Raw genomic sequence first — 26575 nt, 5'->3', positions numbered from 1 at the left:
TATTCCAGGATGTTCTAATGGTTTGTTAATTCGACAATGGTTAATCGATTCGACACACGTCCCCGGATAGGGGACGTAACAGGGATTAAACTGATAGGAATAGTACTAGTTAAGACACCACTCATATAGGGTGTCACAGCACATTGCTCCGTGCACGCGCAGTGCCCCAACTTGGGAGTAAGAGGACCGACCAAGCTGCTTCTTCCATCTCCCGGTTCCTAAAATCAATTCAGTTTGGTGTATCAGAGTTTGGTCTGTCACTGTGAAGGCAGTCGAAGATACCCGGCGTAATTTTTTTTTTCACAAAAGGCAATCCCTGATATGGGACGTAACAGGGATTAAACTGATGAGAATAGTACTACAGAAAATACCGCTCATATCGGGTGTGACAGTAAATTGCACGACGCAGTGACCGTGGATTCAAACAAAGGGGAGGGAGCCAGCGTTTTTTTAACCATCTTCCCGTTCGAAAAATCAATTCAATTCCCCTTTCGGGGACCCTTGGTATTGTACGTGGCTGGGTGGAGGAAGAAACCTTCAATGACATCAACGGGACATGGCTAGCTTGGTATCCAACCTTGTGCAAATGGGGAGTTTGCGGTTGAGCAAATGGACTGTTTGCGGTTGTTTGCGGTGCACTAAAAGGGGAGTTTGGTCTGTCAATGTCTGTGAAGCGGGCGTAACCCTTACACTACCTGATCGATACAACATCATACCTGATAATATACACACACTGGAAGTTTTAAACCACGTTGTTCAAAAAAATGTAGGATTGTTAGGTGATTTATGCCCTTTATGGATTAAAATCCAACTCTGCGTCAACTATGTAATTTTCAATGGGAGTTTTGCCATGGATCCCCCTCCGGCATGCCACAGTCCAGGTGTTAGTCCCCTTGAAACAACTTTCCATCACTACTGTGGCTAGAAAGAGTCCCTGTGGGTTTTAAAATCCGCCTGCCTATTAAAGTCAATGGCGGTTTGCCCGTTCGCGAACAGAAAATGCTATGTTTGCGACATCTCTAGTGAGGTCTATGCTTTCCAGACTTCAGGCTGTAATTGAATGCAAAGGATTTGCAACCAATTATTAAAAAGTGAAAGTTTGATTTATGATTATTAGGCCTCATGCACACGACCGTTGTGTGCATCCGTGGCCGTTGTGCCGTTTTCCCTCCCCCTGTAGTTAACACATTGGTGGCCAGTGCGGCTGCCCCCCCTCCCTCCCCTGTAGTTAACTCATTGGTAGCCAGTGGGCCCCCCCTCCCTCCCCTGTAGTTAACCCATTGGTAGCCAGTGGGCCCCCCCTCCCTCCCCTGTAGTTAACTTGTTGGTGGCCAGCCCTCCCCCTCCCTCCCCTGTAGTTAACTCATTAGTAGCCAGTGGGCCCCCCCTCCCTCCCCTGTAGTTAACTCGTTGGTGGCCAGCCCCCCCCTCCCTCCCCTGTAGTTAACTCGTTGGTGGCCAGTGGGCCCTCTCCCCTCCCTCCCCCTCCTAATTAAAATCTCCCCCGTCTATCATTGGTGGCAGTGGAGAGTACCGATCGGAGTCCCAGTTTAATCGCTGGGGCTCCGATCGGTAACCATGGCATCGCAGCTCGCAGGTAAGTATGATGCTTCTACAAATTGCTAAGTAACCATGCCAACCGGGACTGCAGTAGCGTCCTGGTTGCCATGGTTACCGATCAGAGCCCCAGCGATTAAACTGGGACTCCGATCGGTACTCTCCACTGCCACCAATGATAGGGGGGAGATTTTAATTAGGAGGGGGAGGGAGGGGGGGCCCACTGGCCACCAACGAGTTAACTACAGGGGAGGGAGGGGGGTCCCACTGGCCACCATTGAGTTAACTACAGGGGAGGGAGGGGGGGGCTGGCCACCAACAAGTTAACTACCAGGGAGGGAGGGGGGTGGCCCACTGGCTACCAATGAGTTAACTATGGCGGAGGGAGGGGGGCCCACTGGCCACCAATGAGTTAACTACAGGGGAGGGGGGCACTGGCTACCAATGAGTTAACTACAGGGGAGGGAGGGGGGCCCACTGGCCACCAATTAGTTAACTACAGGGGAGGGGGGGCGGCCGCACTGGCCACCAATGAGTTAACAACGGGGGGGGGGGGTCTGCCCCCTGCTGCCTGGCAGCACCTGCCAGGCAGCAGGGGGCAGTCATGTACACAGTTTTTTTGTATATTCTAACCTGAAGCGTCCCCATCACCATGGGAACGCCTCTGTGTTAGAATATACTGTCGGATCTGAGTTTCACGATCTAACTCATATCCGACAGTATATTCTAACATAGAGGCGTTCCCATGGTGATGGGAACGCTTCAAGTTAAAATATACCATCGGATTGGAGAAAACTCCGATCCGATGGTATAAAAGGGACTCCTGACTTTACATTAAAAGTCAATGGGGGACAGATCCGTTTGCAATTGCACCATATTGTGTCAACGTCAAACGGATCCGTCCCTATTGACTTGCATTGCAATTCAGGACGGATCCGTTTGGCTCCATGGATCCTCCAAAAATCAAGGAAGACCCACGGACGAAAAAACTGTCACGGATCACGGACCTACAGACCCCGTTTTTGAGGACCGTGAAAAAATACTGTCGTGTGCATGAGGCCTTATTCTGTAATTTTACTTTTTGTCCCTTAACAAGTGGGAGGCACATATGCAAACTGCTGTAATTCCTGCACCATTCACCTGATTTGGATGTAAATACCCTCAAATTACAGCTGACAGTCTGCGGGTAAAGCACATCTTGTTCCTTTCATTTCAAATCCATTGTGGTGGTGTATAGAGCCAAAAATTGAAGAATTGTGTTGATGTCCCAATATTTATGGTCCTGGCTGTAGGTGAAGGGTTGTATACATACATTGTACAGGTATCTGGTTGTATACAAGTAACAGGTTGTATACATACATTGTACAGGTATCTGGTTGTATATAGGTGAAGGGTTGTATACATACATTGTACAGGTATCTCTGTCGGGGCTGATTCTCCTCTACCCATACTATTTCTTACAGCACAGGAATAGGGCTCCATGTCCCTGCTCACATTCCTCACTGTGATCTCCCGTCCTGTATCTGGTAATTTGGATTTCCCTTTGTACCATTCATGATCATATACAGCAGGATTGGAGAAGCTGTTACATTGCAACTTCATATCACTTCCTTCCATCACATTATCTATACCGATGACAGCGACAGTCACATTTTTTGGTGCATCTGTGAAAGAAAAAATAAATTGATTAATTGACATTATTAGCTGAATTGTGCAGAGAAGCAATTTAAGAACTAATTGAAAAAAAGGGTTCTCAAAGCCTAACCTCATCAGAATATCTTTATATAATACGGTAGTTGTGCAGTAAGCTCCCCCTAGTGGTGGCTATAGGCAGATAATATTCTAGAATTTAGAAATGTCAGCTGTCGTGTGGGTGCACATGAGGGATTTCACTATTTCTGGCCATTATGTGACTATAGCCTTTAGCATTTTTCCCTCTGTAGTGTGTCTCATTTTTTTTCTGGGCTGGTGAGTAAAAACTAGCTTCTTTCATACACATGTACAGCGTTATGCTTGGAGAGATGTCGGGAGCCGGCTGCACTCCCCAGAGCTACAAGGAGCACTGTGGCTCCCTGAGACAGCTGACTGGCTAGGATGCCTGGTGTCAGACTCCGTCCTGAGGATTGGTCATCATTATCATTTAATGGATAACCCCTTTAAAACTCTGCTTTTTGGGTTAAAGTATAACTGTCGTATTTTTTATTTTTTTGGGAGTATTGGATTGTGGTGATTAATATCTCCTTGGTGGCCCTATTTCAACTTTTCACTGTGTATTCAATTACCCCTTAATTCCACAGTTTTGTTCCCTGTACTGCCTATTTTTACCTGTGCTTAAAATCAGGTTGCTATGCAGGGTCCGTCTATGTGTTGCTATGCAGGGTCCGTCTATGTGTTGCTATGCAGGGTCCGTCTATGTGTTGAAGGACGGAGGGACGCAGAAGGACACTGTGTGCAAGGTCACATTCCTGACAGCCAGGGACTGTAAGTAAATTATTAGAGCAGGTCCTCCCCAGCAGCTGATAGCAGTGCCTGGGCTGTGTGCACTTCTCCCTGTCCCTGCGCTTGGCAGACGCTCCCTCACTCAGCAGACTGGGACAATGCAGAGTTGAAGCAGTGTATAAATGAAAGCAACATGTGGTAAGACGACCCCTTTGTGCTGCAGGAGATTAACCCTTTAGGGGGAGGGCTCTGGTTACTGACACTTTTGGGGGGCTGTTGTTACTGGCTAGTGAGGGCAGGCGGGATTAGCCTCAGGGTGAGGGCAGTGGCGGCCATCTTAACTGAATAGTGAAATTGCAGTTTTATGCAGACTGGTTGCTAAGGGCTGAATCTTATTAAATATGGGGGTAAGTCAGTCTAAGGCCTCATGCACACGGCCGTGTTCCGCGGCCGAGAGCGGACCGTGGAAACCCGGCCGAGATTCCTCCTGACAGCATGAGCGCACGGCGTCATTGGTTGCTATGACGCCGTGCTCTTAATGCAGCCGCTCCTGTACAGTAATACACTATGTATTACTGTATAGGAGCGGCTGCATGAAGCGCACAGCATCATAGCAACCAATGACGCCGTGCGCTCATGCTGTCAGGAGGAATCTCGGCCGGGTTTCCACGGTCCGCTCTCGGCCGCGGAACACGGCCGTGTGCATGAGGACTTATAGTAACTGATTCTGGAATATCATGTTATTAGTAACTACATATATGAAAATTGAAATTAGGGTCTAAGTGTGACAGTTATCCTTTAAGACCAAGCCCTCAGTATCACTATCAGAGACTGACAACTGTCTCTATACCACAGAGAATGCTATTGATAACTGACAAGTCAGTCTTAACTATAATCATAAAGAGCAGAAGTTTAAATGTATACATCACAAGTTTCATTGGATCATTTTCCACAAACTATGTATTTTAGATTACCACATTTCTTGAAATTTTATTTGGGTACAAATTAATTTGACTCAAATCTAAAGTACTCCAATTGACCTGAAAAAAATTGGTATTGGAGTTGAGCAAACCCGAACTGTAAAGTTCGGGTTCGTACCAAACTTTAGGGTTTTTGGCACCTGGACCCGAACCTTTACGTAAAAGTTTGAATTCGGTGATTTTTATGGCGCTTTTTGAAAGGTTGAAAGCAGTCAATCAACAAGCGTCATACTACTTGCCCCAAGAGGCCGTCACAGCCATGCCTACTATTGGCATGGCTGTGATTGGCCAACTGCAGCATGTGACCCAGCCTCTATTTAAGCTGGAGTCACATAGCGCCGCCCGTCACTCTGCTCTGATCAGTGTAGGGAGAGGTTGCAGCTGCTGTGAGGGAGAGTTCAGGGAGAAATCTTATCAAGAACTGGTTTATGTACTCAGCGATCTACAGAAAAAGTGCTTTTTTTTCTTCATTTCATCAATATCAATACATGATCGGCAGCCATTTTATGCAACGATAGTGCACCAGCACAGTCTATCTGCATGTCTGCAAGTCCAGAAATACTGCATTGAGACACTGGGGTTAAAAAAAACATTTTTTTCATAAAGTGCACATCTAGGGTTATCGCTGCATAAGTGACTGTGAAATTTAGGCCAGAAATACGGCTCTCATACTGGGGCGAAAAAAAAACATCTGTCTGCTCTACAGTGTAACTTCGGCCTTCCCGCTCACCACCTCATATGCGACGTGCCCACCAGGTGGAACTCCACCTTGCACATGCTGGACAGACTGTGCGAGCAGCAGCAGGCCATAGTGGAGTTTCAGCTGCAGCACGCACGGGTCAGTCGCACTGCGGAACAGCACCACTTCACCACCAATGACTGGGCCTCCATGCGAGACCTGTGTGCCCTGTTGCGCTGTTTCGAGTACTCCACCAACATGGCCAGTGGCGATGACGCCGTTATCAGCGTTACAATACCACTTCTATGTCTCCTTGAGAAAACACTTACCCTGGGTTCACACCTGAGCGTTCCTCAAACGCGTGTTTTACGCGCGTTTTTGTCGCGCGTTTTTATGCGCGTTTTTTGTAATAGTAAACGCGCGTTTGACGCGCGTTTGTGTCATTGACTGCAGTGTCCTATGGCCACAAACGCGCGTCAAAACGCCCCAAAGAAGCTCAAGTACTTGTTTGAGCGTCGGGCGTTTTACAGCGCGTTCGTACGCGCTGTAAAACGCCCAGGTGTGAACCCTTCCCATAGGGAAGCATTGGTTTTCATGTCTTAAGCGTTTTACAGCGCGTTTGAACGCGCTGTAAAACGCTCAGGTGTGAACCCAGGGTTAGGGCAATGATGGAAGAAGATGTGGCCCAGGATGAGGAGGAGGAAGAGGGGTCATCTCTAACCCTGGGTTCACACCTGAGCGTTCCTCAAACGCGCGTTTTACGCGCGTTTTTGTCGCGCGTTTTTATGCGCGTTTTTTGTAATAGTAAACGCGCGTTTGACGCGCGTTTGTGTCATTGACTGCAGTGTCCTATGGCCACAAACGCGCGTCAAAACGCCCCAAAGAAGCTCAAGTACTTGTTTGAGCGTCGGGCGTTTTACAGCGCGTTCGTACGCGCTGTAAAACGCTCAGGTGTGAACCCAGGGTAACACTTTCAGGCCAGTCTTTTAGAAGTGGCTCAGAAAGAGGATTTTTGCAACAGCAGAGGCCAGGTACAAATTTGGCCAGCCAGGGCCCACTACTGGAGGACGAGGATGAGGAGGAGTATGAGGAGGAGGATGAGGAGGAGGATGAGGATGAAGCATGTTCAAGATCATACAAGTGTATCACAGTACAGCGGTGGTGGCCGGAAGCGCATGGTGTCATAGCAACTAATGACACCGTGCGCTCGTCCACTCTGCAGGACGGCACGCCATGTTTGTACGGTCCGTAGTTGTGAAAAAACACGCCCGTGTGCAGGCGACCTAAATCTAATATTTCCAATTCAAAGACTTAAATACTTTTTGCAATTTACTTGAGTAAATTATTTTCAATACTATTATTGTTAAAAAAAAAGGGGATTATATGCTTGCATTTTTATCTTGCAGCGGATGTTGGGGCGGGGATACAACAGCACCCGGTCCCACGCCGAGAAGCAGCGGATTGTGCGGAGCTGGCATTTGAGATCTGATGCAAAACGAGTCTCAAACACCGACGTCTGGCCATCATTAAAAAATGGTCAGACATGAAACGCAGACACCCCCGGTTCATAAAAAGAATCCGGGACGAAAAATGCCCAGGTAGATGCGTAAATAACTTTTGTATGTTTTGCCAACACTCTGTAATGTATACAGTGCTAAGCAAAAGTATTCACCCCCCTTGACTTCGTTCTTTTTTTGTTGTCTCACATCCTGGAATTAACATGGATTGTTTGAGGATTTCCATCATGTAATTTGTAGAACATGCCCACAACTTAGACCTTTTTTTAAATTTGTTAATTGTAAAGCATACAACAAATAGGACAAAATAACAGAAAAGGTCAATGTGCATAACTATTCACCCCCTAAAGTCAATACTTTGTAGAGCGACCTTTTGCGTCAATCACAGCTCCACGTCACTTTGGATACGTCTCTAGGAGCTTGCCACATCTTACCACTGGGATTTTTACCCATTCCTCCTTGCAAAACTGCTCCAGCTCCTTCAGGTCGGATGTTTGCTCTTGTGAACAGCAATCTTTAAGTCTGACCACAGATTTTCTATTGGATTGAGATCTGGGCTGTGACTCGGCCATTCCAACACATTTACATGTTTCCCCTTAAACCACTCAAGTGTTGCTTTAACGGTGTGTTTGGGGTCATTGTCCGGCTGGAAGGTGAACCTCTGTCCTAGCCTCAAATCACGCACAGAGTGGTACAGGTTTTGCTGAAGAATATCCCTGTCCATGTTTCCCTCAACTCTGACCAGTTTCCCAGTCCCGGCTGCTGAAAAACATCCCCACAGCATGATGCTGCCACCACCATGTTTCATTGTGGGGATGGTGTTCTTTGGGTGATGTGATGTGTTGGCTTTGTGCCAGACAAGTGACGGACTGAACCATCACTGGGTCTGCAGTAGAAGCCTGAGGGCTAGCCTCCTTCCTACGGGCTATGGACCCAGGAATATGGAGATCCCCACTCTGACCCATTTGAGGTAGAGGGAACTCTAAACCATTAATTATTGGTTTAGTTTATAGGCCACATTTTTCCCATTCCCTATTAAAGTTGCATGGTGTGAATCCTTAAACGCAATAAGGGTTCACTCTGCTCTGAGACTCCCAATGAATGTGTTGTTTTTTTTTGTCCCTTTGTTCTATTGTGTTAGTGATGGGATTAAGAAGGGTCTCCTCACGCCCTTTTGTTCCATAAAGACACTGTGGAGGGGATGTCTGTTTGCATGCTGTTCATTTTTGAGTTATGCGTCATAAAGCTGGCAGCCACTGCAATTATATATAGATCCCTCCATATTGGAATTTCTTTATATCTATTGTTAAGATTTCTGAGTTGTTTGTCTAAAATCTGAACACTCTGTGATTACAGAATTTACAGTATTTTGTACCGCCATGTACATATCGACCGTCTCTATAAAAATATCCTATGACCTAACCCCTCAGGTGAACACTAGAAAAAAAAAAATTAAAAAAAAAATAATTTAGTCACCTAACATCACTAAAAGTGCAACACCAAGCTATCACAAAAGGCATATTCCCCCAAAAAATATTACCAATCTGTCATTTAATTCGGCCAAAAATGAGACCCTACCATTAGACAATCGCCAAATAAAAATAATAATATGGCTCTCAAACTCTGGAGAGACTAAAACATGAATTATTTTTGGTTCAACAATGCTTTTATTGAGCAAAACAGAAGTAAAAAAATAAGGAAACATATTAGGTCTTGCCGCATCTGTAACAACCAGCTGTATAAAAATATCATACCAAATAACCCCTCAGGTGGACACCTTTCAAAACAAAAAAGTAAAAAACCAAAAAGGCAACTTTTGACAACTTTTATCACAAAAAGGTGTAATAGCAAGCGATCAAAAAGTCATATGCACCACAAAAAAAAGGTTTAAAGGTTTAATAAGAATTACAATTAAAGTTCATATATATTTTTTTCAAACAGTACTGAAGACATTAAAGGCCAAATTGGCCAAAATGCATAAGAAGCACCGCCAGGATATGCGGGCCTTTCAGGCGCGCATGAAGGCCATGGAGGAGAGGCAACGCCAGGCCATTAAGGGGGTGCAGGAGATGCTCCTGCTATTGGAAAAGTTGCCTTAATTTATTTTTATTTTTTTCTAATATTGATCTGTTTTAGTGTAATAGCTCGGCCTAAATCAGCCAGAACTGACAGCAGCCAGTAAATACATGTCAAATACATATAGGGTCCATTCACACGTCTGTAAAATGGGTCCGCATCCGTTCCACAATTTAGCGGAACGTTTACAGACCTATTGATTTTCAATTCCAGTCAGCAAAATTAGGCTTTCACAGGATAAAGAAGTAAGTGTCGGCCAGTACAGGCCCTGAAAATTAGCCAACAGGCGTTCACCTGACAGCAAAGAACTTTGTATTCTGTGGCTGGAGGTACATTAGGCATTCACAGGATAAAGTAGTCAGTGTCGGCCAGTACAGGCTTAAAAAATTAGGCATTCAACGGACATGAAAGGCCTTTTATGCCGCTGTATTTACATAATACAGGGACCATGAATTGTTATGGGTGGTGGCGGATATTTGTGGGCTGTATTGAGGAATTTGAATCAAACAAGGTCTACTGGTCACATGTGTTGAATTCCTCCGAGATCCATGCCTCATTCATTTTTAGAAATGTGAGGTAGTCCACACTGTCGTGAGCTAGGCGAGTGCGCTTATCGGTCACGATCCCCCCTGCTGTGCTGAACGTCCTTTCGGAAAGAATACTGGATGAGGGGCAAGCCAACAGTTCCATGGCAAATTGTGCCAGCTCTGGCCAGAGTTCAAGCCTGCCCAGCCAGTAATCCAGGGGTTCATCACTTCTTAGAGCTTCCACATCGGCCGTTAACGCGATGTAGTCAGACACCTGTCGGTCTAGGCATTCCCTGATCCTGGATCCGGAGGACAGCTGTCGATGGGTCGGCTGAAAGAATGATCTCATATCAGAAGTGACTAAGTGTTGGGGGGGGCGGAGCCTACGCTGAGAGTGGATGGCTGTGTGACCGAAAATGGTCAAAATCGGAGGACAAAAGAACACTGATCACTCTGGTCCTGCTAAAGCGGCAATTCAGCCCGGAGAAAATGATAAATTCATTAAGAAGGCTGCCGCTGCATGCGTGGTAAGGTAAACTAAGATGGCGCCCGGAACTCCAAAGGCCGCCGGCTACAAACAACAAGCTCCTATTGGCGCCAAAGGAGGCAGGGAAGCTTCCCTTAGCCCAGATGCCTTACCGATATCCAGGAGTTTCCTTAAGGACTCACTTGCTGAAGCTCTGGAACCCCTCAGCTCTGAATTAGCTGCTATCAGGGGTGATATTCGCCACATAGGATCCAGAGTGGAGACCCTGGAGAAAAATCAGCAAAAGATTGCTGCGCACCAGAAAGAGGTGTCTTCTAACATGGCTGAATATCAATCGCACATTAACCTTCTGTACACGGCGTTGGAGGACCAGGAGAATGGGGGAAGAAGGAATAATCTTCGGTTATGGGGTATTCCTGAATCTATTAACCCCGGTTATGTCCCTGAAGCAGTAATGCCTACAACTGCTGGGCCCTGACACAGCGCACAAAATCACCATTGAAAGGGCTCATAGAGCGTTAAGGCCCAAACCACTACCGAACGAGCCCCCACGGTACGTTATCTGTAAGTTTCTCTATTTCCCGGTTAAAGAGGCAATTCTTTTCAGCGCTAGAAACAACCCGTCGCTGTTGTGGGAAGGCAACAATATAGCGATTTTTCAGGACTTAGCACAGTCTACTCTTTGGAAGCGCAGAGCGCTGAAGCCACTTACGGATTGGCTGTGCTCTCAGAAGATTTTATATCGATGGTCCTTTCCATTTGGCCTTTCATTCCCCCATGATGGTCGTCGCCTCTTCGTTTCTTTTCCCAAAGACCTGGAGAACATTTACGCTCACCTTCAGATCCAGCCGCTGCCGATCGATAACTGGGATGTGCTCCAGAACACAGCTGACTGATCTGCCATCTTTCGTATCTTGGGAACCTCCTCGTACTCCCAAACCGCAAAGAGGAAGAAGATCGAACACTTCCACCCCGAGGAGACTTCCACTAATTGACAAATGAAGAACGGTATCATCGATAAGTATATAGTCGCATGACTTTCTATTGTCAGTATATCAGTGGACATTTCGAATATAGGGTGATTTCACCCGAATAAATAGTCCCGATTAGATAGTTGATTTGCTATGATATATTCCTGTAGATGCGAATTTATTGGCAAATTCCAGGTTAAAGGGGAATGCTTCATTTGATATACATTGTGATTATTTGATACTGCTTCTCCTTATGTGAATGCATAAAATACCATTACTGCCCAGTTTAGTTGCTGGGAGAGGATTAAGACCCGACCATATAGCAATAACATTGTCTGATTTAATCTGTCCTATGGAAGGATACTCTGAATTATTTTTTTTTTTCCCCCAAGAGTTTGCAGAGTCCCTTAGCTCTGCTTAAATGTTATACACATATAATTGAGTTGTTTATATTGTTACTTGCCTCTTTTTCTTTCTATTTCCTTTTGTTTTTGTTTTTCAGTCAGGTACTCTTTTTTGTAAGCAAGACCTACGATCCTATCCGAGACCGTTGAGACATCCCTCTGCTTCGCTTCTGGAGGCTAAGTGTTGCCCTTTTCTATTTTCCATTTATCTCTTACCACATACATTGAGCTTTTTGAATATCCCTCCCTTCACCTTGAATCATGGCTGACCTTTGTATAGCATCCTTCAATGGGAAGGGATTCAACTCCCCCTCTAAACAAAGTCAAATTTTCTCCTACTTAAGGAAGGAAAAGTGCTCGATCATTTTTCTTCAGGAGACCCACTTTAAATTTGATAAATATCCAAACCTTAATAATTCTTTATTTGCTGAATGGTACCATTGTGGTTCAGGGTCCTCGGCCTCCAGGGGTGTAAGTATAGGGATAAGGAAACATCTTCCATTCACCTATATATATATATATATATATATCACACTTAAGATCACGAGGGGAGATATATGTTACTTAAGGGATCTATAGCTAATCAAGTATATACTTTTATTAATCTCTATGCCCCCAATGCTGGCCAGGCTTCATGGATTATAGAAGTCCTAACTCTATTGGAGCCCTATAAAGAGGGAGTAGTGATATTGGGAGGAGACTTTAACCTAACGCATGAACCTCATATTGAATCCACTTCTAAAAAGTCATCAATAGCAATTAAAGTACTTAGGCGTCTCAAGAAATTCCTGCACAACTGGTCTGTCTGTGATGTTTGGAGGCTTCTTAATCCTAATGAACAAGATTACTCGTTTTTTTCTCATGTGCATGGGTCTTACCACAGACTGGATTATCTATTCACATCAAAAGAACATCTCCAGTTCTGCAGCCTAGCCAGCATTGGTACTATGCACCTATCAGATCACTCCCCCGTATTTTTGACATTATCTGCCCCCACTCTGGAACCTCGTCCCTTTAGATGGCGTCTAAATGAGCAATTAATTGCTCCAGGTGACCCCTTAACTCAAGCACCAAAAGCTTTGAAGGAGTATTTCTCTTTTAACCATAAATCAGTCACTTCTTATCAAGTTTTATGGGATGCTCATAAAGCCTTTATGAGAGGCCATTTTATCTCAATGGGAGCTAGAGTCAAGAAACCTAGGAAAGCCCTTGTGGACTCCTTACTAGCCAAAATTCAAAAACTTGAAACCCTTTACAAACAGTCCCTATTGGAATCTCACCTTTCAGAACTAACTGCAACAAGGGAAGCCCTTAAAAAGATCCTAAATATTGACTCAGCCAAATATTACTTACAAGCGTGATTTAAATATTATACCCATGGTGATAGAGCATCTAAGTTTATGATGCAACGTATAAAGCAAAGGAAAGTCCATAATTACATTCACTTGATCAAAACTTCTAGTGGCGGTTTAGCCTACTCCACCGCTGACATTGGGGCCCAATTCAGAGAAATCTACCATTCCCTATATAATCTAAAAGACTCAGAATCAGGAGCACAATATCCCTTTCCACCTAATGATTCCATAACGTCTTTTCTGCGTTCCTTGTCTTTCCCAACTCTTTCCGCACAACAGGCTCAAATGTTACAAGCCCCCTTTACTTTACAAGAACTAGAAGACACTATCAAACAGCTACCTAGAGGGAAATGCCCAGGCCCTGATGGCCTTCCAGCCTTCTATTATCACTCACTCTCTAAGATATTAAGCCCCTACCTACTTGAAGTGTGTAATAGCTCTTTATCTGGCTCTAGCATGTCTACATACATGACTAAGGCCCATATCTCCCTGATCCACAAAGAGGGGAAAGATGGTTCTAACTGTGCGAACTATCGTCCCATCTCTTTGCTAAATTTAGATTTTAAAATTTTAGCTAAGTTATTGGCTACACGTTTATCCACCCTTCTCCCCATATTAATCCAAAAAGACCAGGTAGGCTTTGTGAGGGGCAGGGAAGGAAAGGATAATACCTCCAGAGTCTTAAATTGCATATACCATGCAAAATGATCCAAACGTCCTTTGATCCTTCTCAGCATGCTGAGAAGGCATTTGACAGAGTGGATTGGGACTTTATGTGCAAGGTACTATCTACATTTGGTATACCAGTCCGGTTTATAAATGCAGTCTTTTCTTTATATACAAACGCATCAGCCTCTGTAATTGTCAATAATTCCCTATCTTCTCCCTTTGCTATACATAATGGGACTAGGCAGGGTTGCCCCCTTTCTCCCCTATTGTTTGTTTTGGTTATGGAATCTTTACTACAGGCTATTAGGAGAGAGGGGGGGGGGGGGGGAATCCAAGGGGTTCATGTTGGAAGACATGAACATAAGGTTGCAGCTTTTGCCGACAACTTGCTTATTATGTTTACGAACCTAGCCTTAGCCTTCCCCCACATCCATCGTATAATAGAACAATTTGGTACTTTCTCTAATTTTAAAATTAATGCTACTAAATCCCATGTCCTCAACGTTGGTTTTCCTCCATTGATGATAAAAGAACTAAGATCAAATTCCCCTTTTAACTGGGATACCCCACACATCACGTACCTGGAAATCAAAATTGGCCCTGACCCTGACTCTTTGTTTCGCCTAAATTACACTCCACTTAAATTCAATAAAAGACCAACTTTCCTCTCTTAACAATCTCCTGTTATCCTGGTTAGGCAGGAAAAATATAGTAACCTCACCTATAATCCCTAAAATTACCTATCTCCAACAAGTTCTACCAATTCCGGTACTTAAATCATTTTCTAAATCATTTAACCAAATGATTAGATCCTTTATTTGGGCTGGAAAGAAAGCTCGCATAGCGTTCTCCACTTTAAATAGGCCCAAACCCTTTAGTGGAATAGGCATGCCCAACCCCGAACTATACAATAATGCAGTCCTTTTAGCTAGACTTGTGGGTTTGATTAGGGGAACAATGAATAAACCTTGGGTTGACCTTGAACAAACACAATATGGCACCCCATTCAGAGGACTTCTAGTAGGAACTGTAACCTCTAAGCACACGGTTGATTACGGTACTCCCATAATCAAATCCACCTTAAAAGCTTGGGACTGGTTCCAATCATTCACACAAGCTATTCCATTACCCTCCCCTTTAAATCAGGTCAGAGATATTGTGGGAATGGCACCCAAAGCTCTATTGAATAGCCTTCCATTGTCCTTAAGTGACTCTACTCATTTAGTGGTGTCCCTACTGGACGATAACGGGAAATTAATAGACCCGATCTCAATTACCCGACTCTTTCCGGAGTGTAAGTTCCCCCTTCCTTTCATCTCATTTTTGCAAGCCTTTATTACTAAATACATAGATAAAATATCCCTTATACGCACACTTACATGGTTTGAAGACCTTTTATCAAGGCCCAACCCACAACCTAAATTGATTTATTTGATATGCAAAAACCTAAATTCCCCTAAACTTATGACAAAACCGGCATCTATTGGATTATGGGAAACCTCATTTACCCAGGCAGTAATATCAAAAATTCTTATAAGACCTCACAAAGTGTCGAGATGTGTCCGTATACAGGAAAACGCTTACAAAATACTGACAAGATGGTATAAAACCCCAGACATAACTTGCAGGTTCAATATTTCACGTTCGGACAAGTGCTGGAGGTGCAGTAGTGATAGTGGCTCCTTTTCCCACATATGGTGGTCATGCCCTAAAATTAAAATATGGTGGTCCAACATATTTGAAAAGTGTAATCGGATTTGCCATTCGTCCATCCCTATATCACCTGCTCTAGAACTTTTGGGGATGTACACACCCACTCACAAGGAGACTATTCCCCCCTCTTTAATCACTTTTTAGATGCAGCACGTCTTTTAATACCTTGCTACTGGCTGTCGGCAGACACACCGCCCATTCCACAATGGATTGCCAAAATCAACCAAATATACAGATTCGAGGAATTAGCCTCATGGGAAAAAAATAGTACAATTGCATTACAAGAAGTGCTGGTCACCCTGGTCCTCTTTCAGGAATTATGAGTAACTCACTTTTTCTATACTTACCCCCTACCCATATCAAGGCTACTCAATCTCAAGTCTATACTCAGTCTCATATTAGCTATAGCACTTATACTCTACAACTGTTAGCATATCATTACTTTGAATGCCAGATAGGAATGTCATCTTACCTTTTAGATATACATTGATGACTCTTCTTATTAGGGTTGGTTATGCATATTGTATCATTACTATGTACCTGATAATATTGTAACTTTTATTTCATTGTGAATATTATTGGAAAAGTCTGTACAATTTTGATTTTCCTTAATAAAAAAAAAAAAAGTGACTAAGTGTTGGATTGGTACACGCAACTGTTTCTCTGTGAGTGCAAATCCCTCTGCCAGCGCCCGCAAAAGCAGAATGCAGCATTTCTCGGGCAAGGCCTGGAAGTGCTGCATTCTGACAGCCCTCTGTGATTGTGGTAACATTTCCGCAATTTTTTGTTTGTACCGGGGGTCTAAGTACGTTGCCACCCAGTACTAGTCCTTTCCCTTTATGATTTTATGCTCATCTTGCTCCTCCTCATCCGCCCCGGCAACATCCTCCTCTGACTCCTCTTCAGACTCCTGTTGACTTGTCTCAAATGGAGTAGCCCCCCCCCCCGGAATTTATCCAGCATTGCGACTTCCTCATCTTCCTGCTCCTCGATGGCTTGGTCAATGACACGATGCAATGCATGCTCCAGAAAGGCGTAAGGTACGATGTCACTGATGGTGCCCTGGCTGCGACTGACCAGTTTGGCTGCAGAAGTCTGCATGCGTCGCTCATGAGCAGCCACTGGCGTGGTGAAAAAAAGACAAGCTCCCCAGAACCTGTCCTGCCGCATAGTTCGTACAGGTAGTCGTTAACTGCACGTTTCTGCTGAAGCAGCCTATCAAGCATATACAAGGTTGAGTTCCATCGCGTCGGGCAGTCACAAATCAAACGGCTGACGGGCAGGTTGTGACGCCGCTGAATGTCAGCAAGGCGAGCCATGGCTGTGTAAGATCTTCTGAAATGGCCAGAGATTTTTCTGGCCTGCCGCAAGACGTCCTGAACCTGGGGTATTTGGCAACGAATTGCTGAATGACCAAGTTCAGGACGTGTGCCATGCACAGCACGTGTGCCATTTTTCCCTGTTTCAGCACGCTCAGCAGATTGGCACCATTGTCGCACACCACTTTACCAACTGTCAAATTGAGCGGGGTTAGCCACTGATCTGCCTGTGAACGCAAAGCTGAAAGGATAGCAGGACCGGTGCTGCTCTTGGCTTCCAGGCACAACAGATGCAGCACATCATGGCAACGTCTCACCTGGCATGTTGAATAGGTTCTTGGGATCTTGAGGATCTTGGAGGACACAGCAGAAGAGACAGTAGCAGCGGAAAAGGAGGAATCAGCCGAGGAGGAGAGGGAAGATGGAGTAGGAGGAGGAGAAGAAGAGGCAGGCCTGCATGAAATCCATGGCGGTAAAACCAAATCTACACGGGTGCCATGGGTTGCATGCTTGACGACCGACAGAAGGTTCACCCAGTGGGCAGTAAAAGTTATGAACCTTCCCAGCCCGTGTTTGCTAGACTACGTGTCTGTGGTCAGATGTATCTTCGCACCCACACTGTGTGCCAGAGATACATTCACTTGCCGCTGAACATGGCCATATAGCTCTGGGATGCCCTTCTGGGAGAAACATTTCCTTCGTGGGACCTTCTATTGCGGTGTTCCAATGGCCACAAATTTTCTAAAGGCCTCCGAGTCCACCAGTTTATATGGCAGTAGTTGGCGGGCTAGCAGTTCCGACTAGCCAGCGGTCAACCGTTGGGCAAGAGGGTTATCAGGTGTCATCATCTTTTTACTGCTGGAACATTTGGTCCACGGAAGCCTGCCTTCTGCCAGATAAACGTGAGGACGGCACGGTGGAAGTTGGAGAACAATTGGGAGGAGAGAGTAGAAGGAGAAGAGGCTGGACGGTGAGTGCCTGGAGTGTGGCTTTGTGGGTTCTGGCGGCGTTGCTTCCACTGGGCTCAGTAATGGGAGGCCAGGTGCCTTCTTAAGGCGGTGGTCCCTAGGTGAGTGTTGGGCTTACCGCGACTTATGCGTTGACAGCAAAGGCTGCAGATGGCAACACTATTGTCAGTAGCGGACACGTTAAAAAAAAAAAAGCCCACACCGCGGAGCCATGTGCCGGCGTCCTAGGAGCGCCAGAATTGACCTGCATGGTAGATGGCTCGCTCCTGATACATTAGCAGTCTGGCCTGCTTCTGCTCCCTATCTGCTGGTCCATCTCTCCCTCTTAACTCCCCTCCTCTTCCTCTCTTGTGGGCACCAGCGTGATGTCCATCGACACATCATCATCAACGTCACCTTCCCCACCACTAACATTAGAGATCTCGGAGTAGGCAGCAACAGCGGGGACCAAACTCCTTGGGACTGATCTGGTTACTGTCGTCAAACTGCTGAGTGGCGGCCGTTGCTGCCTCCTCTTCCTGATCTGATGCCAAGAATGGCTGCACATTGGAAATGTCTAGTAATGGATCGGAAAATAATTCCTGTGACTCAGGCGGAGGGTATATGGTGGTGGTGGTGTTGGTGCTGGTGTCTTTGGGGGAACACAGGAGAGAGTGAAGAGGGTGCAGATAGAGAGGATGAGGAGGGTGCAGAAGTGGAAGGCTGAGAGAGCCACTCAACCAAGTCTGGTGCATCCTTTGAAGTAATCGAACGCACCTTCTGCAACTTCCCACTTAGGCTCCGGCCTGGTGCTCCTGCCCGACCCCTACCACCCCTGCAGAAGGGCCTGCCTCTTCCTCTGCCTGTCATTTTTTAAATGACAAAAGTCTCTAGAGAAGCGCAGTGTTTGTGGAAGAAGGTATATAACACCCCGCTTCAATCTGTCGTTTTGGGGGGAGGCGACTGGTATATCACACAAGGTATAATATTTTTTTTTCCTGTGCGGTTTGTCACTGTGTGTAGCAGAGGGAACGCAGCCAAACAGCCAAAAAATTCTGCAGTACCCAAATACACTATTATGAAAGTATATTGGTATATAACGCCCCGCTTCAACCTGTCCTTTTGGGGGGGCCACTGGTATATCACACCAGTTATAATAATTTTTTTCCAGTACCGTTTGTCTCTGTGTGTAGCAGAGGGAACTCAGCAAAATAACCAAAAATTTCTGCAGTACCCAAATACAATCAGAAAAATAAAGGAATATTCTCCAGCATCCGTCAGTATTGGTCGTCTTTATTGTAGATCAGCATAACAGTACATGCTTCAATCTTCACCACCCTCCACCACAGGTTAACATGTTTCAAACTCGGAAGTTCTTAGTCATAACCTAGTGACATGGACCCAACACCTGAGGTTAAGTAGGTACGATCAGCAGGGGGAGGGAAGGAAAACTGCTGAAAACACAGCCACTTAACCCCTGGGTTGCCAAGTATCAAACCCAACACCTTTAAACATGACAAAACATGTACTACAAAAAACATAAAAAGACAGACCACCGCTGTCTGGTGTAGCATTGAGAATGCCAAGTGATACATGGGACATAAAAAGTGGATACATAAAGCCATGTCAGAGCACAACTCCTAACAAAATCCTGCAACATTGGTACCGGCTGAAAAACCGCTAGGTCACCAATACCAAAATTGAATGTCTGTATTACCAGTGTGAAATAGGTGTGGATGTTAAAACTGCTCCTGACTCTGAATGACAATACTATCATAAATAGTAAATCTAAGGGAGAAATTGACCATTAGTAATATAACAGCAATAATTCTTTTTTAAGATTGAGACCTGCAGGGTACCTTGTACCTAACCTGAAGATCCAATAAGCCTCCCTCTTCAAATTACCACCTCTAAAGGGAAGCGTTACTTTCTCAATAGCAAATATCCGTAAGTAGCTGACACTTCTATTATGCATATTGATAAAATGTTTCGCTGCGCTAGAAATCCCCAAAGCTTGGGGATTGGCCACATAATTGAGATGTTCTCGTATTCGTGTTTTTAGTTGTCTAGTAGTACAGCCTACATAGAGAAATCACAACATATGCATTTGATGATATAAATTACACCAGTTGAATTGCAATTAATGTAACTTTTGATGTTAAAATTTTCCGTATGTGTTGCATTTTCAAACGTAGTAGTACAGTGTACAAAATTGCAGGTCTTACATGGATGTCTTCCACATTTAGTGAAGCCCTGATATTTTAGCCAGGAGCCCCTGGTTAAAGCAGTTTTAGTAAAAAATTAGGGAGACAGCATGTTAGCCAATGTGCAGGACCGTCGGGGGCATCCTTGAGTGTATCATACAAGATACTATCCTCATATAGGATAGGGAGGCATTTGTAAACCGCTTGTTTGATGGAGCTGAATTGTCGACTGTATGCAAGTACCATGGTGGGTTTGGAACGTCTGGTTGGAGCTTTATGTGCATATTTACCTGGTTTAGAAAGTAATTCATCTCTATTTTTATTGGCAGCTATATTTTTGGCTCTTTTTAGCATCCAACTAGGGTAACCTCTTTTTTTTCAACCTGTTCCAAATATAATCTGCTTCTTTATTAAAACCCACTTGGGTACTACAATTTATTTTAGCTCTGATGAATTCACCTACCGGGATGGCTTTAATAGTACGGTTGGGATGGTGAAATGGTGTTACCTGTGATCTCTTTGTGATACGTCTCTGTATATACAGATTTATCAGAAATGCCTATGAGAGTTAAATCTAGGAAGGAAATGCTATGAGAATCTATGGAGTGGGTGAAACGTAGGTTGTATGAATTGGTAATTAAATACTCGTCAAAGTCCGCTATGGCAGACACATCGCCGCTCCATATAAGGAGCAGATCATCGATGTATCTGCCATACCAGACGATGTCAGAGCAAAAACATTCGTATTGGAAAAAAAATAACGTTCCTCCCAGTAACCCATCGTCAGGTTAGCCAAAGAAGGAGAAAATTTGGCCCCCATAGAAACTCCACGGATTTGCAAAAAGAACACCTGGTCAAAACTGAAATAGTTATGTGTTAGGAGAAATTGAGTGATGTCTAATATGTAGTCTAATGAATCTGGCGATTGACTACTATATCTGTGTAGATGGTACTCAAGGGATTGCAGCGCTATGTGATGAGGTATGGAGGGATATAAAGCGATAACATCCATAGTAAGCCACATGTATTGTTTGTCCCATCTCCTATGTGACATTGCTTTAAGGACATCAGTGGTATCTTTTAGATACCCAGGCAGCCTTTTCACAAGAGGGTGTAATATGCCATCCAACCATGCACCTACCCTCTCAAGAAACGATCCTATACCGGATACTATGGGTCTAAGTGGTGGGGGAATGATTTTCTTGTGCATTTTAGGAAGAGCGTGGATGATAGGGGTAACCGAGGCGTCTGCACTTAAAAAGGTAAATGTTTTATCATCAAGTATACCCATGTTTTTTCCTTTAATCAAAAGTGCATTATATTCTGTGCGATACCCGGTTAATGGATTCCCCTTTAACCTCTTGTATAAACTGGCATCTGATAACATGGCCGTCATTCGATCTCTATAGATGTCTCTATCTATTACCACCACAGACCCCCCTCTATCAGCTGGTCTGATAATAATTTGTTCCTGAAGATCTTTAAGCTGTTTAAGAGCTGATAATTGGGGTGATGTTAGGTTATTATCCTGACGTATTGACTGAGGCTGATTATTTATTTCAATGAGCTTCTTCTCAAGAGTCTCCTGAAATAAAACCATGCTGTCTGTGCGGGATTCAATCGGATAATATTCTGAGTTGATAGTCCTCATTTTACAGGGTATTATACCAACAGGAGGAAAACAACTCTCCGACTGTAAATCCGCAAGACAGACTGTGGCCAAGTGTTCCTGAAAGGTAAAGTCAGGTTGAGACAGACTCAGGTGAAACATACACAACCTCATCATACAGACTATCAGATGACTCAAAAAAGTGTCTGTTTAGTGTCAAATTCCTGATGGACTTGTTGATGTCCAATAGCGTTGTAAAGATGTCAAAATTTGCAGCAGGTGCAAAGTTCAAACCTTTGGAAAGTACATCAATTTGTTGCTCCGTAAGCAAAACTTTAGATATGTTGTTAACATCATGGAAAGTCTGTTCCGTTATTTGAGTATTTATTTCTTGTGTGGTCTGGTTGCCATATTGTGCGGTTTTATTTGAATGCTTGCGTCCAGCTCTTCTGATGCATTTTTTGATGTGTGAGGTTTTCTCCTAGTGTACCCAAATACACTATTATGAGAGTATATTGGTATATAACACTCCGCTTCAATCTGTCATTTTGGGGGGCCACTGGTCTATCACACCAGTTATAATACTTTTTTCTAATTGCGTTTGTCACTCTTAGTAGTTTTAGAATCGCTGCAGAACCGCTCACCAGTCACAATGCAAATCCACTATATTATGCTTTCTATGTTAGAAAGTATATTATAAGTATATCGCACCCCTCTGTGTATCACACCTATCGATAGCACACCTATACTAGTGCTTAAAAAGGACTTTTGTGGCCCTATTAGCTAGCGTTTGGTGTCCCTAACAGTCTGTCCCTGCTCCACACAGCAACCTCTCCCTACACTGGCAAAACACTGAATGTAAAATGGCTGCCAGATCAGGTTTATTTATAAGGTAGGGGGTCTGTCCATGTGCTGAAACGTCTCAATTGGCTGTCCTGTACCATCTGATGGATGTGTCATGGGTCAAAGTTCTTCACAATGTAAAAGAATATGCCGGGCACGAATATCGCCATATGTTCGCATGTTCAGCGAATCGTGAACGAACAAAGTTCGTCGCGAACCGACTGCCGGGTGAACCAAAGGGCCATCTCTAATTACTGGCCTATTTCAGTACAAAATAAAAAATATATATGCATTATTGATGAGTGGCAGGGGGAATATTCGAATTTGCGATATTTTGCGAATATATGGTAGAATATTCGTCATATATTCGCGAATATTCGTATTCGAGATATTTGTTTATTACAAAAATCTGTAATAAAAAAAAGCAAAAAAAAAAAAATAGCATAATGCGAATTTTCATGCGAAATAAAGGTGTTGGTCAAAAACGAGTATATAGCACTACAGAATATACTGCTATATATTCGTTTTTAGAATAGTCATTTTTTCCATCTGAACAAATGATTCCTCCCTACTTAAAATGCTTGTGGTCAATGAGTCATTGGCCCACAAGCAATAAGCAGGGAGGAATCAGCAGGGACTTTAGATGTTGAAAAAAATATAAGCAATACGCAGGGACTTTAGTTGTTTCTGGTGGAAGCGATTACTGGCATATTTCAGTACAAAAAGAAAAAATATATTTGTCACTTTTACAGTTCTTTTTTATTTTCTTTTAAATAATTTAGTTCAGCTAAAAGTGTGTCAGACAGAGAAGTGCCAGGCCCTGCACAGAGGAGTGGCAGAGGCCTAAATGTTTATGGCGCAGGTAGAGGTTGCAACAGAGTAAGATGCCGTGGCAGCAGGAGTCGCAGTGAGAGGCCTGAGCTCCCGGTGTCATCTAGCAGTCATGTCTTAACCAGCAACCCAGCGGTTCTTGATTGGTTAGTTTGGTCATCCACTTCATCCCAAGTTACATCAGACACCCCCAGCCAACAGTCGTTGGGTTAGTCAGACACAACTATTAGTTAGCATGGCCCAGGAGCAGGCCCTGTGCCCTCACCTGTCTCTGTCCTTTGCCGTTTCATCACCCACACAAGTTTTGTATGCTGTGGGCTCAGCTCCACTATACAGAGAGGACAAGCTACTAGAGGACAGTCAGCAGCTACTGCCCAGCCAAGATGTGGAGGAGACATCCGCCGCTTCCTCCACTAGACGGACAAGAAGTGATAAGGGGAGTGGCATGGGAGGTGGTGGTGCGAGCAGTCAGGTTCCTGACCCAGAGATGGTTGAGGAGGACATCAGTAACGTGCAGACACTACTCGATGATGATGAAGCCGATCATCATCAGGAGAAGAGGGTGCCAGCTTGCCCGTGAGGCAGCGGTGGAGCCAGAAAGTCGCTAGTGTGGCCGGGAGTCAGCATAGTGGTAGCAGTAGGAGGTTGGGAGCCAAACGGGCATGGGATAGACCACCTGCTTTGCAGCAGCCTACCTGCCCAGAAAGGATGAGTGCACTGGTTCACGGAAGCAGCTGCGGTAGCAGTCATTCAGTGCTTACTGTTGGGGCTAAAATCACCTACTCGGTGGTGTGGAAGTTTTTTGTTAAGCCGCCGGAGGAGGTGAACGTGGCCATATGTAGAATTTGTGGGCAGAAGGTGAAGTGTGGCCAGGGTGCCAATGTTGGCACTACTGCCCTGTGTCAACATATGCAGCGTCGCTACCCAGTGGCCTGGGAGAACTGTGGCTTCAATGTGATGGTCCAGCCTGCCGCAGCAACCACTGTATCACCCAGTGGTACACAACTGACTTCAGGCAGTCAAGGCTCCACCACCTCAGCCAAAGGGAGCTTTTTGTCCTTCCCATCGTCTGCTGTTCCTGATGCTCCTGCTCCTCCTACTCCTCATCAGTCATTGTGTCAGCAATTAATCACCACAGCGATTGCCAAGAAACAACAGTATGCGTTCATGCATCCAACTGGCGCAGAAGCTGAACATGCTCCTATCCAAGTTGCTGGTGCTACAGTCCCTCCCTTTCCAAGTGGTGGACTCTGCACCTTTCAAAGAACTGAAGGCTTGTGCCGAGCAGAGGTGGAGAGTCCCAAGCAGTCATTTATTTGCGAAAAAGGCAGTACCAGCCATGCACAAATATGTACGGTAGAACAGAAGGTGGGCCAGTCCTTGAGCCAGTCGGTGTCTGCCAAAGTGCACGGCAGCGCCGACGTGTTAAGCTGTAACTATGGTCAGGGACAATACATGTCCTTTACGGCCCACTGGGTGAATGTGATTCTTGAACAACCATACCAGCAACTTGGCAAGGTCATGCTGCTTCTGCCTCCACGTTCTCACGCCGTTGGCCTGCGACAATGTCCGCCTCTGCCTCCTTATCCTTTACCATGTCCTCAGCTTCCACAAGTCACAGTGCCCCTCCAGCATACCACATGTGCAGGGTATGGTGGTGTCACGCTGTTCTGCACCTGGTTTGCTTTAGTATACAGAGTCATACCGGGGAGGAACTGCTCCGTGTAATTCATAAAAAAAAAAATGAATAATGGCTTTCTTTGCGAAAACTAAAAATCGGAACCATGGTGACCGACAACGGGAAGAACATAGTGTTGGCGCTGCATCAAGAAAGGTTGAGCAATGCGCCCTACATGGCACACGTGTTCAATTTGTTTGTCAAGCGGTTCCTGAAGTCTTCCACCCATCTGCAAGACATCCTAAAAATTGCCAGGAAACTTTGCATACATTTCCGCCACTCGTACAACGCAAAGCGCACCCTCCTTGAGCTGCAGAACGTCATCCCGCAACATAGGCTGATATGCGACGTTTCCACACATTGGAATTACACCCTCCATATGTTGGAACAGAGAAAGGCCATGAACGATGTCTTGATGATGCAAGTAGATAGGAGTACTCCCCTGTGTAACTTCGATGTCAGCCAGTGGCAGCTTATGCGTGACACCTGCTGTTTGCTTAGGCCCTTTGAGGATGTCATGTTATTTGTCAGTCACCAGGACTACGGGATGAACAACATTATTCCACTGCTTCATGTCCTGGAACAGATGGTGGTAACAATGGCTGTTCAGGGCACTGGAGATATGGCACCTAGATCTCACGGCCAAATGAGCCCTGTGGGGGCTGAACTGGAGGAGGAGGACATTAATGCACAAGCAATGTGTAGTGAAATGGGTGTTTTTTCTACACAGGTAACAGGAGAGGAGGAGCAGGAGCAGCCAGAGGAGCAACAGGCAATGAGGAAGACGAGACAGAGGACCCAGACACACCGTGTCAGTATGCATTGGAAATGGAGGCAGGGAGTTCCTCCGAGTCACTTGCACAAATGGCCTGATGCATGCTCACTTGCTTGCGTAGTGACAGCCGAATTGTCACCATTCGGCAGAGGAATGAATTCTGGCTCTCCACCTTGTTGGATCCTCGCTACGGTCCAAAATGGGGCCCTTTTTCTTACACCCACTGAGAGGGAGGACAAACTGAAGTACTACAGGAACATCCTTTGTAGTCAGCTGGCCGCTGCCTATCTGCGCCAGCGTCCATCCTCTCGAAGGTCTGACCGGGGTGGCCCTCTGAGCTCACGTTCCACTGCCGTGGCTGAGGGGTGGGGTGGCAGGAGCAGTATCAGCTCCATCAGCAGCAGCCTGAGTCTACAGTCGCTGATAAGTAGCTTTCTTCACCCGCATAGTGAAGAAACTACTCACCAGCAGAGCAGTAGCCTCTAGACCTGGAGCAGGACCTGAACCAGCATGTGGTGGCATACTTGGACAGCACCCTGCCAACCCACATTGAAGATCCGCTGGACTACTGGACAGCCAAACTGGATTTGTATCCGCAACTAGCAGAGTTTGCCCTGGAAAAGCTGGCCTACCCAGCCTGTAGTGTGGCATCAGAGTGGGTGTTTAGTGCGACGGGGGCCATAGTTACTCCGAAGATAACTCGCCTGTTTACCCAAAATGTTGAGAGACTGACCTTTGTCAAGATGAATCAGGCATGGATCAGCCAGGATTTCCACTCACCAATGCCTGATGCATTTGATTAGATCATCTATGCCGCCTTACTCAAACCTTTAAAAAAAGAGACCAATTTCTTCTGGATACCTGCCTTAGCTACTACTCTGATGCTGCCAACCACCTGATGCCACATATCTGATGCCAAGTGTTCCTTCTTTCACACACTTTTATCAGCGGGTACTTTTATTGCCACTCTGTGGTATCCTGATGCAGCTGCTGCT

General features: G+C 45.2%; 1 protein-coding gene across 1 annotated transcript in view; it reads right to left on the bottom strand.

The window, feature by feature from the left end:
- Positions 1–26575, bottom strand: part of LOC122929123 (B-cell receptor CD22-like) — a 518995-nt gene that overhangs the window by 259890 nt on the left and 232530 nt on the right. The window contains exon 5 of the mRNA XM_044282611.1: positions 2964–3221. Within this exon, the coding sequence (XP_044138546.1) occupies positions 2964–3221 (258 nt within the window). The remainder of the gene's footprint in view (positions 1–2963; positions 3222–26575) is intronic.

Source organism: Bufo gargarizans, chromosome 2, assembly GCF_014858855.1.
Source record: "Bufo gargarizans isolate SCDJY-AF-19 chromosome 2, ASM1485885v1, whole genome shotgun sequence".
Lineage (NCBI taxonomy): Eukaryota > Metazoa > Chordata > Amphibia > Anura > Bufonidae > Bufo > Bufo gargarizans.
The sequence above is the reverse complement of the archived record's forward strand: the minus strand, read 5'-3'. Positions and strand labels throughout refer to the sequence as shown.